This window comes from Sesamum indicum, linkage group LG8 (assembly GCF_026168435.1).
Source record: "Sesamum indicum cultivar Baizhima isolate 11 linkage group LG8, ASM2616843v1, whole genome shotgun sequence".
Classification (NCBI taxonomy): Eukaryota; Viridiplantae; Streptophyta; class Magnoliopsida; order Lamiales; family Pedaliaceae; genus Sesamum; species Sesamum indicum.
In genome coordinates, this window is record NC_142664.1 from 26,626,686 (window position 1) to 26,639,769 (window position 13,084).

The following is a 13,084-nucleotide window of genomic DNA, read 5'->3' on the forward strand; positions in this document are numbered from 1 at the left end:
AAATAACTGAGTTATATATTACCTTAAAAAAATCAGATTGAAGATGTTTTATTCATATCTAAGTGTTACCATTTTTAAGAAATGGAAGGAATATTCAAATCTTAATTGGAGGTCATTTAACCATAGGAACCATTGTTTACTTTTCGCTGTATCAAAGTCTGATCTGAAAATAAAACAGAAGTGGCGTGGGAGTATTGTGGTTGGACTTCCATGGCTTATGGGAGTGGTGTTGTTTCACTCTGCCTGTGACGAGACAACAGTAGTAGTGAGCAGTGTAAGAAAAGCAGTACGTACAGTCAAAAAGTACGGCAATATTTTCCCTGCAGCGTCTTTAACCAATCACCTCGCGAAAAGTGGCCGAATGTCATGTCACTCTCTCTCTACATCTATCCTTTTCTCTCTCTGTATCTATTTATCTGTGTGCACATATATACGAACGAACGTCTCCATCTCTTTGTGATACGGAGGTTTTAATGATTACACACACACACACACACCCCTCTCTTCTAATCCTAGTAAAAGTGCTCTAGTTTGTTACTGTTGGCAGAGTGGAGAGAACGTTCGTGCGCCTAATTCTCAGCCCCCTGTCCGCACAATATATCTCTTTTTATCTCTTCTAGTCTTTCCCAAAAACCCACCCTTTAATTTCCTTAACTCTCTACCACTCTGTGTTGTGTGTGTGTTTTTGTTACTGTCTACAGTCTTTCCTTCTCCGTGTTTATAACAGAAAGTTATGGGTCTGGTCTCTTTTTAACTTTTTTCTCAGCTTGGAAAGTCTAAGGTGTTAACTCTCTCTCTCTCTCTCTCTCTCTCTGTAAGAGTTCTTGAAATCTTTTGCCCTACTGTTCTTTTTCTTTTGTTATAGGGTCTAAAAATCATCCAAGTTTCCAGCATTAATCCTTTGTGTTGATGATCACCGTTTCCAAGTGAACAATGAGTACCTAAGAATCACTGTTTCGTATCATGATTTTGCTGGCCTCTCCCACATGGGATTTCGGTTTATCCACATACAGACACACACAAACACACATGGCTGTGTGTTTCATCGAGAATGACAATTGCTCTCTGAATTGCAAATTGATATAGGGGGTGGGGGTGGGGGGGCCTGTTCATATACCCTCTGCAAGAACTGTTAGGAGTTAGTAGTGATGGATGAGCTATACAGGTTTCAGTATTCCTCTATCTCATGCCCTGTTGACAGTAATTTTCTTGGAGATGGCAGCAGCAGTAGCGGTATTATTGCTGGCCTCAGCGATCACCACAATCTGGTCTTAACAGCGCCACGAGCTGCTGAAACTCATGAAGAAGCTACAGCGTTGGAGATGTCAGATATAATCAAAGCCCAGATTGCTAGTCACCCTCTTTATCCCACCTTACTTTCTGCCTACATTGAGTGCAGAAAGGTGTAAAACAACCCTGTTTCATTTCACTGTTCACATGATGATAACACTATGCAGAAACACAGTTCAATCACACACACACACAGCACACACTAGTTCTTGATATCACTATTCTTTTTTTCTTGATAGACAATGCCCACATGTGTGTGTTCTAGTGTGTGTAACCTTAAAACACTTTTTTGTTTGTTTGCAGGTGGGAGCACCACCAGAAATGGCTTCACTTCTTGAAGAAATCAGCAAAGAAACCCACCCCATGCCTACCTGCACTCACATTGGAATAGATCCTGAACTTGATGACTTTATGGTAATGATTTATAATGTAATTTTCCGACAGTCAACCTAAGATGTTCCTTTCTTGCTACTTTTTCTCTTTTCCGTACATACACGCATCTGTATACATACATATTGCTCATTCTTGTTTTGAAGAAATCATACTGTGAGGTTCTACACAAATACAAGGAGGAGCTCTCAAAGCCTTTTGATGAGGCCACAAGTTTCTTGAGCAGCATAGAGTCTCAGCTCAGTGATCTCTGCAAGGAAACCCTACCATCACCATCACCAACCTCTTATTCTTCTTATCATTCTGCTGGTACGTACATAAAAGCTTACTCTTTCCCTGTGCTTTCTAGATTTCCCATACTTTTTCATTTTTCTCAACATTTCACAGCACTACTTCCTTTAATTTCCATTTTTTATCTTGAAGATTTCCAGTAGAATATTAAACGATATATACTTCATTGTACAAAATAATAAAGAAGCTAAACAAGTTGAAGAAATTAACTGACTTTATTTTCAATAATTATTAATAGGATTTGTGAGAGGTAGCATGAAATCATTTGAGTATGTCTGAATTTGTAAATAAAATCCATGTAATGGAAGTGAAAAAAGAAATCCATTAATTTTCCCACTTGGTTTGAGATGTTCTAACAACAGTTTCACTGTCCCTTTTCTATGTTTCATGAACAAATTATATAGCAGTAATTTTGACTTTTTTCTTTTATAACTCGAACACTTTTCAATGATTCTTGATCCCTAAATGGCAATACAAAAGGACGTCTTTCTTTGAACTGGTTTGATAATTTAGCCCAATTTCTCAAAAATTTCCATATAAAGCATAAGTTCTGTCTTAGTCCATATCAGAGAACCAACTTTCATTTTTTTACCCAGAACTCCATTTAAAATTACAATATTGGATTTTTTTTTTTCTAGCCACGCCTAAGGTAATCTAGACAATGATGTTCAAATTCTTCTTTTAGAATTTATAGTTTCCAACAACCATATGCTATGAATTACGATTTATGAATATTCAGATTCCTTAATCTCAAATGTGATGGTAAAGAAGTTGTCAACGGAATATATTCGATAATACAATGAATTTAAGGCGTTGTTGTTGCATTGATATTTTTTAATAGGCTTGTCGGAGGCTGCAATGTTATCTTTTTGAAAATATTTCTTATATGTTATATTACTATTTACACTATTTTGCAAAAGTCATGGCATGTAATATAATTTGTTGATGTTTGATTATCTAGGAAAAATATGTTGTATGGAAGAGGATATATCCTATTAATTTCTGAGTCCACAGGGTTCTCCCTGCAGATGATCATTAAATCTTGCTAATTGCTTGATGTCAAAACTATGTTGGAGGACAACATTAAGAAATTAACTTGCGGTCTTTCAATTTTTTGTGTGATCTATGATTTATGTCCGAAGGATTTCAGTTATTGAGACCTTAAATTTTATGCTGATGCAGATCCTCACAAGATTAATTACTATGTAATGGGAAAACATAAATGTATATGTAAACCAAAGAAATTGTCGAGTCTACTATGCTTTCATAGTTTGTTGATGAACTACATATATATGCTCGAAAAATTGAGTTAGGAATCTATTTTGATTTTTCCATTAGATGACGGTGGTGGTCCTTCCGATGAGGATCCGAGTTGTGGAGAACTAGAAGCACTTGGAAGCCAAGAATCTACAGGTAACCGTCAAGGTGATCACGAGCTAAAAGAAATGCTTATGCGCAAATACAGTGGCTACCTCAGCAGTCTGAGAAAGGAGTTCTTGAAGAAAAGGAAAAAGGGTAAGCTACCCAAGGATGCAAGAACTGCCTTGCTGGAATGGTGGAACACACACTACAGGTGGCCATATCCCACGGTAAACTTTCGACTCTTTCTCCAAGTTTATGCATTATCTACTTCAGAAATGCACTAAATTGTGCAGATTTTCAAGGACCAAAAATGAACTTGGAACGTCTCCGCAGTTCGTTGGTTTGTATCCTGAAGCATGGACTCGATTCTTAAAACAGCCTACAGAAGTACCGGAAATTCGTGTTGTTTCTTACATAGCATAGTCTAGTAGTTAAAGACGCCTCATGTTGCTAAGAGAAATTCAATTTTTTTACATGACTAATTATTATAGTCAAAAGAAAAAAAATCATGACAAATAATAATTAAATCACAATTTTGTGACGGTCATTAGTTGTTGTTTCAACAAATGTGGTCAAATTATTAGCCATTGCCAAGAACCATCACGCATGCTTCAACAAAATAAAACAGCGGGCCTGCCGGAGAAACTTCTGAAGCTTCTATAATTTCTGAGCTATATATGTTTGGCTTTGCAATACGATGCAGGAAGAAGAGAAAAATTGGCTGTCAGAAAAAACTGGATTAGACCAGAAGCAGATCAACAACTGGTTCATTAACCAGAGGAAACGACACTGGCGACCATCTGAAGATATGAGATTCGCTCTTATGGAGGGTGTAAGTGGCGGTGCTAACGCAGGATCCGTCTACTTTGATGCAGGGGGAGGAACCGGAGGGGTTGGCACTTGAACGCATAACCCGTTGTAAGCATTCCATTTTTCTGCGAACGCCGGCTGGCTAGCTAGTAGTAGGTGCTGCTGCTTGAGTATATCTTAGCAAACTCAACTGCATGATGTGCATGCTTGTTTTCCTTGACTTGCATGAAAAACTGGCTTCCATCTTTCAGTGCATAACAAGCGCATAGCTTGTTTGATTATCCAATTCATGAAAAATAGAATGAATTTATGTAATACTTGTTTAGATATATGGGATTAATGGAGTAGGAGGAAGCAGTTTTGATCATTAAAATTACATCATGCGTGGTGGGATTGTAATTAATCAATTAATATTGAATCCTAAAGATATTTGGTACCTCCACTATTATAAAATAAAAATATGAGAATTTTTTAAAATTTTTGCTATACCTATAATTATAACTTTATTCATTAATTATTACATAGATGAAAATATAAATATACATTGAATTTTTTACTTATTTTTAATAGTACTAGCAGGAAGTGTGTGCGTCGCACTGATCTGTATTATTTCATATTGTTATGTGTATATTTTAAAACTTTAGCTGAGCCGAATTAAAACATCACAAGGTCTTTGTAAACAGAAAATAAATAAATAGATTATGTTGTACCCTAAAATTTTGATGAATACTTTTGTAAAAGATATTATTTTCTTAGCGTTTATCAAATAAGAGTTGTTAAAAATAATTATTGCAAAGGCTGTTTATAAATAAAAATTTAAAAAACTAAATAACATAACGGCCAAATGAATTGTTGTATATATAAATTCATAGTCCCGTTATCAAAAAAATAAATTATGTGCAAAATAATCTCTGATGGATGGGAATATTTGATGGAGATCCATAGCCACTGCCAAGTTCGTTTCAATCAAAAAGTTATGAGGATTAATTTTAAACTATCACATTAAAATTCGTCAAGATCTTATATGATGGAGTTACATGTAAGACTAAGTAAATCTTAGTAGGACTAAATGTAATTTTTTATTTAATGGAGGATCTGTTTGTAATTATAGCAAATATGTTAGGAGAGAGAGGGTGTGAATGTAACAATAAAATGTAATTATGATTTAACTTTAGCTTTAAATAGTTCATTACTATGCAGTCTTTTGTCTTTGTTCTGAAGTTAAAAGAATGGATTTTTCTGTCGAATTTTGGGATATTTTTAATTCTAAGCTTTTTATACTTACACTTTTTATTTTATACTATTGCAACGTATATTTTCATATATTATTATTAGTTATGATCAGTAAGTGATGATTGTAAATTTTCAGTTCAATGCAGGGTCCAATTTAAAATAATGATGGTTAAAGAAATTGTCCTTTACGATCATCAATTTCATCTTCTTTCTCAACTTTCAATTTAGCATGTTTCATGTTATTCTACGAAAAAATTTTGTTCGAACTTGTTCTGGTCGAATCAATCCAATTACAAAGTAGGCAACTATAAATCAATCACATTACACTTATTATGTGATTAATTTAAATTTAGACAAGTTGGGTTCGAACAAAAATTTCACGTTATTTCGACATCTCTAGCACTTCTCTTACTATTCTTGTGGTTTGACATATTCTAAATTCTGGTAAACTTGCTGAAAGAATAGGTAATTAACATTCTATACTAATAAAACCAACAACGTTCGGGTCGAGTGTGTTGAGCTACTTTAGTAAAGACACTCTACTTACAAACTGTTAGCAGAGTTAAGGAGGTGCAGTCTGAAGACTATAACATCATCGATCATTGTTGCGCTAGCAAACATTAAAGAGAGGAGAAACGAAATGAAAGAACAAAATTCTCTATAAATTATTTGAGGTATTTACAATCTGTGAAAACAATTTGATGTGAAGAAAAGTAGCTCAACATTTTCCTTCCAACAAATAAATTTAAAGGATGAAAGACGAGTGCAGTAAGAATGTGTTGCGTCTATGCTTGTGATGAAGAGAGAGATAAAAAAGAGAACGGGAAAACAGTTGAGAAATCAAGGGGAACAGTTAGAGCCGATCGATTGGGGTAAAAGGTACCGCTTTACTTTTAGAAACCAAGCGGGCGACAAAGATAGACACGCAGAAGGCGACGAATGATAAGAGGAGGGCAAAGCCAGTGGCAGCATCCCAAGAGCTTGATGCTACTTTGCCTTGTGTAGAGAAGCCAGGAGTGACGTCCATCGGTACCCAGTCACAGCTCACTGTGTAGTGGGCTGAACCCTGCCATGGATTTCCGTCAGTCGGGTACCAGAATGCAGCCGAGAATTTGCTTGACTGGCCAATGGCGAACTGTGCATCCTGCAATCACACAAACAACAGATACCTCAGTATTTTTAAACTGAGTGATTTACAATGCATTTCATCCCTAGGGCCACCATTCTATTACATTAAATTTGAAATTAAGGCATTACGAATCTATATATGATAATATTATTTTGTTTTTTTTGTAGTGAAGTAAAGACTAACTGAGAAGATGAGACAACCTGTTGAAGACGATCCATCGTTCTTAGAGGCCGAGAGAATTCAAAGTAATATGTGCCTTGCTGACCAGATGATCCGTAAGGACTATCATCCTCAATAAATCCTGTGAGTCGTATCACTTAAATGAGTTAAGTGTCTAGAGGAAAGTCCATTACAAAAGAATCATTGGGTAAACTTTTGACTAATAGATATCAACACAACAGGAATTTCTTCAAACTCAATATAAGATTTTGCATTATATCATAATGTTCAAAACCATCTTTTCCAAAGCTTGCAAAAAATAGGAAATGAAAGGGAAATTAGCGTGATGCATTCCACATAAATAACTATAGCCAAATAATTCAAGCATGCCTGTGCCCAATCAGCACATCTGGAAACCTCAACAACAAACTCATTTTCTTGGAACTATTACACGACTGACTGTACGTAAGTTATCCATTGCACATCTGGATGAGAAATACTTGCCTGAATGGAAAGAAAAACTGCTGTGCCACCACGCACCTTTCCAGTTATTCAGTGCAGTAGAATCATTTCCTGTCAAGTGAATAAAATTAGAAAATTTCCATTATTACTAGTAAGGTGCACGAGCATTGTGCGTGATTGATTTACATTTATTTTATTTTTAAAATATATTACTTACTGAAGAGGTAGTTGGAATTAAAGGCCTAAAAATGTTCAAAATGCTAATTCATTTCCATGTGAAGTCCTTCTTTCTTCGTTGGAAAAATTGCATTTTCCGTCCCCAAAGTTGAGCCTTCTGTAGTTTTGGTTTCAATATTATGAGATTCACCGTATTACATCTCCTATATATGAAAAAAAAAAAAATAGTATAAATCTAAACTTGTCCATTAGTATCATGGCGTGATTTTATAAATAATAATCATCTAAATGGAGACACGTGACTAAGGCCTAGCCACTGTTCTCCTAAGGTTCTCTATTCTAATTATCATCAAGCGGGGATAGCTCAGTTGGGAGAGCGTCAGACTGAAGATCTGAAGGCCGCGTGTTCGATCCATGCTCACCGCATATCTTTTTTACCTTTTTCTGATTTTACCATCTTCACCTACTAGCAATTAAAAATTATTTCGATTATATATTTCTGCTTCCTTACAAAGTTTCAAACTCCATTTGCTCTTTATAATCTTATTATGCATATGTCTAGCAAACTTTCTATAAAGTAAGAAAATATTAACCATATATTAGAAAAGCATGATCATTAGCACAACGCATCTATAATAACAATAGTGACAAGAATTGTGCATAAAGTTTTACTACAAACAATTAGCACGACGCATCTACAATGACAATATATTTAGTGACAATTGAATTTGTTGATGCATTATCATCATATATGTGTCGTTAATTGCGTACAATAATAAATCTATGCATAATTTTTTGTCAATGACAACTTTAGGCAAATATTGTCACTATTAAAATTGAGGAAATCATTAAAGTGAGAAAATAAAAATTCTTCTCACCTAACATATAATTAGTGACAATTTTAATAATTCTAATATTTTGTAGCTAATCTTCTCGTTGTTTGTAGTGACAATAAATTAATTGAAGCATCGGCCATTATAAAATGTGAAACATATCAAAGTACCTGAAGTGCCACTACCATCAATATTCCTGCAGTGTGGATTCCAAGAATACATGTCGACCAAGACAATTCTGTTACAAAAAAATCAAAATTACGATAATAAGTGATCTCGAGGACTATGCGCAACTGATTAAAAGGAAAAAATCCTAATTACACTTACCCGTCACCTTTACCCTCTCCACTTATTGAATTCCCACCGTACAATCTTCCTGGAATAGAATTCCCAATCGAGAAGTGCATGATGTCGACTTCAAAGCCACGGCAACTTGTGCTGTTGCATGTATCGGGTGATTCCTTACATCCGCCCATCTTGTTTATCAAAGATTAACAAAAATTTTGGGAAAAGAAGTTCATAATTAGAAAAGAAAAATGCTAAAATCACAATTAAGCGTAAGTTAAGATACTAAGCAACGTACATCGTGGTATGTTGCACTCTCACCAACTTGAAACATCAAAGCTACGGATGGGCATTTACGGTCATCTCTGCATGATTTGAAAGCCAACATCAAGAAAAGAGCAATGAAATTAAGCTATTTACTTTCCCGGAGTAAAACCATTTTCAACTGATCACTATCACATACGGGAATATTCATAATCACCAGCTCAACAAATAAGAAATAGTAATTGCCTCTAATAAATCATACACGCAATGTCTTCGAGAAATAACACAAAGTTTCAGAACCATCTAAACTTCATTTACTTTTTCCGAGTATTCCAAAAAATTTGCTTGAATGGCAAGGTTCTAGTAGTAAAGGACACTCTCATCTCAAGTTGTGTTCAATTCTGATCCCCAACTTGCGACAAGGGAAACAAGGGTAATGACAGTAAACGAACACATTTAGAAAATCACAAAAAAGAATGCTGATAAATAAGGTTAAAAACTGATACAGTTCAGAATGTGGCTGGCAGCATGTAAACGGAGTACAGTTGCAATATCTGTTTAATTAGAAACATTCCAAGTCCAATACCAAAGTTATGTGCTATAAAATAAGGACTAAAAGTATGCAATGCCACTTGTCATCAGCATGGTGTATATACACTTTTAATCTTAACCTTCTTGTCCAAACATTTATTAAATTGCAGTGGTGTAGACATCCACCAAAGAAAGCAATCTAACATTTCTGTTGAACGGTCAAGGATGACATAAACCATGATGCTGCATATTATGTAAGGTATTCCACCTGACTATAAGCACTATAATTTGAACATGTACTAATGGAATAGGAAAAACTACAGCTACCCTGTGGTGATAAAAACAAATCCAAATCACTGGAGTTGTCTCGAAACCATCCTCAAATGAAGGAATGAATTACAAGTACAAAACGACAGGATATGTAAAGAAAGAAGGGATAGTTACATTTAGACCTTCTGACCTATGGTCTATTTACACAAACTACCTTTATCTTTTGTATAATTACAGAAACTATCCCTAACAGCCAAAAAATAGGGATAGTTTGTGTAACGATGCTAACTCTTTGGCGGGGATGCAATTTTTCAAAAAATTAAAGGGTGGTTTGTGTAAGTCATGATGATATTGGGTGTATGTGTAATTATCTAAAAGATAAGGGTGATTTATGTAAATAGACCATAGATTAAGGGGGGTGTAAATGTAATTATCCCAAGAAAGTATTTGAACCTCAGAATTCCATTCTCAAAGAAGACTCACCCTTTGGAGTATACATAATCTCCATCAACTTGCAACATGAAGAAGACATCGGTTCCGTCATGCAAAGCCTATGGAGTATGGACCATTATGAAAATATCAAAATCACACTCAAAACAAACATCCATTCCACAACACATCTTCAAGAATTCATAATTTCACATTTAGACATACAAAACTTTGAGCATAGAGAAGCATTTACTATTTCTATCAGCCAATATAACTCCAAGAAAATAAAGAAAATGATATTATTTGGAATACGGGTTATGTCTACTTTCATCTGTGAAATCTACAAGTGCGTTAAACTCTTAATTGAACATCCCATAGTTTTAGCTCAACCTTGAATTTGTAGCTCGAGTAAATCTTGAATTGTAAAGGCTATTCAACATCTCCTCCATTCAAGCTGTCCAAATTTTGAGTCCGCCCATCAACTTAAAATAAGTGCATACATGTAAAAATCTATTAAACTGAATCGTTGTACTACTTAATTTTCCTACCTAGCGCGATGTTTGTTGCTTTTACAAAATATCACCCTGTCAGCAACCAAAGATATCTCAGTTCGATCTTCGCTGTGCTTCTGTTCACTGTGGTAATTATTTATCCCCATCTAATCAAAGTTGATGCAATAGACATTGAATTAACGATTAGGATTGAAGCTAGTACAGTATATTACACATTATCTTAATTACAACTAAATTTCTCATCACAATTACAAGAGAAAAGGGACAAATCGATTAAGCCACTGTTATGTATAGCATTATTCTCATCCAATGTACTAAATCAAGAAGTGCCAAGTTCGAATAATGTAATAAAACACAGCAACTACCACAACCCAACAACTTTGAAGCATCAATAAAGAGATGGCGGTACCTTAACTGTCATCTTTCCAGCTTTATACTCTTTATCTTCATCTGGGTCGAGAGCTGGGCGCAAGGGAAACTCGAACCCGTCGACTTCGGCCCAGTCATCGGCGTGGCCATCTAGAGTAACGATTCCGGGCCTGAACTGGGCCGAGATTCGGGCCTCATCGTCGGCATCACAGTGCCAGTCGCCGGACTCTTGATGAGACGCCGCGAACTGCGCGCAGCCCAAGACTGCAAGGCAAACGAGACAGAGGTGAAGGAGTAGTTGGAGCGACATTGGGAGCTCGAAGATGGAGATTTCAAAGGAGCCGCGGCGCCCAAGAGTGGGAAGGACGACGGTTGACTTGTTGGAAGGTATAACAGCAACAAATGTTAGTACATCTGGCCCTGTTCGGATCTACATTGGTCGCTGTACTTGACCAATTCTTGGTATGTCCGAACTTTGTTTTTATTTTTTATTTTTTTTACTGTGTGAAAATGTGTGAGAGATAGTAAAAAATGTTTGCTTATATTTTTACATATGAGATATATAATTTAGTGTTATTTAATTTATTTTTATTTATGTTATACTAATACAAAATGCGAAATTAAACATATTAAAATTTTAAAGAATGCACACTTATATTTATATCTTTCTATCGCTATATATATGCCAAAAAAGAAAAAAAAAACTTAAAAGTAGAACAAATCATGTAGCTCCGGAATAATCTAAAATATTTAAGGTAAATTATAGTTACCTCTTTTGAATTTTAACATAATTATGAATATTTTTTATTATTTTAAAAATTACAAATAACCCCTTCAAATGAAATATAATTATGTAACCTCTAGACGAACGTGAACTAATCTACTTTACCCTCACTATTCTAAAAAGAAAAAGAATATTTGAAAAAATTATAGAAAGAATCGAGTATGGGTAAAATAAATAATGGATTAAGTATATTAGTTCATACAAATATTTTAGAAAATCATATAAAAATATAACTAATAATTCATAAGAATATTTTGGTCAATTCACCACAAAAATTGGATGAAAACCTAATGAAGGCTAATGGGATATGCTCGTTATTAAACGTACGTTAAAATCAAGTAATGTATTTATAGTTTTCCGGACAATAATAAAACATTTACAATTATGTCGAATATTAGAAGATGTAGCAGTAATTAAACCAAACTTCATAATAGTCATGTAATAAATTTTGAAAACAAAAAAGAAACATGTATGATGGATCTATAATTTAAACTCTAAGTAGTGAATGTGATTGTACTGAAAATTCTTAAGAATTGTTTTGGTGTATTTATGGATCCAAGTATTGATGGAATATATGTCGTTTGGTTAATATAATTTTTTGTGATCTTAAAGTACTTTAATCTAAGTTTAGTTTGGTAAAGTATTTTAACCAAAAATAAATAAATAAATAACAAAAGAGAAAAGTTTGGTAAAGTATAGATGGAATACATTTCATTCGTTTAAGTTAATATTTGTGATTTTAATGTACTTTATTTTAAGCTTAGTTTGATAAAGAATTGATGGAATATATTTCATTCTTTAAGATTAGGTTTGATAAAATATATATTTTAATAGTACTAATATCTACATTAATAATAACTATTGATGAATTACAACTATTTTATATTAATAATTAATATATTTATTACTAAACTTGTCTGAGATTGAAATCATACCCTAATTATCAATTATCTAAAAAGTTATATAAATACAGCATGTCTTTGTGCGAGTTTTACTTGTGAATTTCGGACAAATAATGATTCAACAGTGGAAAGTCGTAATGTACTCCATAGTATTCTAGTACATGTTGTACGACTCGGTTCCGGACTATATACAACTGATGATAGATCAAAGGCATTTTATTTAATTAATTAATGTTGGTGACATTTCAATTTAATATTTTGTTATAGTATTTAAAACTATAAGAATTAACTAAATTATTTAGTATTGCAATTTGACGAATAACATAATCTGGAGAATGACATGTTACATTCAGATCAAAGGATAGGTCAAATATTTGCAGCTTCTACGTTTATGTTTTCATTTTTAAGTTTGGAACGGCATTATTCTTTCAACTCTATATTTTTATATCAAAACGGGAAGGCGTTTTGATCACACCAATAAACTTATAACACAAAATCTAACATATTTGTCACATATGTATGCATATATGCACATTAAAAACTACCAATATAATTTGTTCATGCCATCTTTGTAACTTAGCAACAAAAGTTTGACACTATGG

General features: G+C 34.1%; 2 protein-coding genes and 1 non-coding gene across 3 annotated transcripts; 2 read left to right on the forward strand and 1 right to left on the reverse strand.

Annotated features, from left to right (window-relative positions):
• Positions 1 to 457: 457 nt before the first annotated feature.
• Positions 458 to 4,519, forward strand: LOC105168958 (homeobox protein knotted-1-like 1). The gene is made up of 5 exons (XM_011089191.3): positions 458 to 1,403; positions 1,594 to 1,704; positions 1,827 to 1,989; positions 3,310 to 3,560; positions 4,037 to 4,519. The coding sequence occupies exons 1-5, from the start codon at positions 1,149 to 1,151 to the stop codon at positions 4,235 to 4,237; spliced, it is 981 nt and encodes a 326-aa protein (XP_011087493.2). The 5' UTR covers positions 458 to 1,148; the 3' UTR covers positions 4,238 to 4,519.
• A 1,498-nt stretch (positions 4,520 to 6,017) lies between these two features.
• On the reverse strand, positions 6,018 to 11,232 carry LOC105168960 (uncharacterized). The gene is made up of 8 exons (XM_011089194.3): positions 10,837 to 11,232; positions 9,970 to 10,037; positions 8,720 to 8,786; positions 8,464 to 8,612; positions 8,307 to 8,374; positions 7,169 to 7,237; positions 6,706 to 6,806; positions 6,018 to 6,520 (listed from the first exon to the last, which is right to left on the reverse strand). The coding sequence occupies exons 1-8, from the start codon at positions 11,104 to 11,106 to the stop codon at positions 6,230 to 6,232; spliced, it is 1,083 nt and encodes a 360-aa protein (XP_011087496.1). The 5' UTR covers positions 11,107 to 11,232; the 3' UTR covers positions 6,018 to 6,229.
• On the forward strand, positions 7,657 to 7,729 carry TRNAF-GAA (transfer RNA phenylalanine (anticodon GAA)). Its single transcript has one exon. It is a non-coding gene; the product is annotated as a tRNA-Phe (tRNA).
• Positions 11,233 to 13,084: the final 1,852 nt, after the last annotated feature.

Bases quoted from the DNA above. Each gene is read 5' to 3' on its own strand.
- LOC105168958 (XM_011089191.3), top strand. From the start codon at position 1,149: ATGGATGAGCTATACAGGTTTCAGTATTCCTCTATCTCATGCCCTGTT. The intron at 1,404-1,593 runs GTGTAAAACAAC...GTTTGTTTGCAG, and splicing joins CCTACATTGAGTGCAGAAAG to GTGGGAGCACCACCAGAAAT. The intron at 3,561-4,036 runs GTAAACTTTCGA...AATACGATGCAG, and splicing joins ACAGGTGGCCATATCCCACG to GAAGAAGAGAAAAATTGGCT.
- LOC105168960 (XM_011089194.3), bottom strand. From the start codon at position 11,106: ATGTCGCTCCAACTACTCCTTCACCTCTGTCTCGTTTGCCTTGCAGTC. The intron at 8,787-9,969 runs GTGAGTCTTCTT...CAAATCATGCAG, and splicing joins GATTATGTATACTCCAAAGG to AGATGACCGTAAATGCCCAT. The intron at 6,521-6,705 runs GTTGTCTCATCT...GTGTGATTGCAG, and splicing joins CGATGGATCGTCTTCAACAG to GATGCACAGTTCGCCATTGG.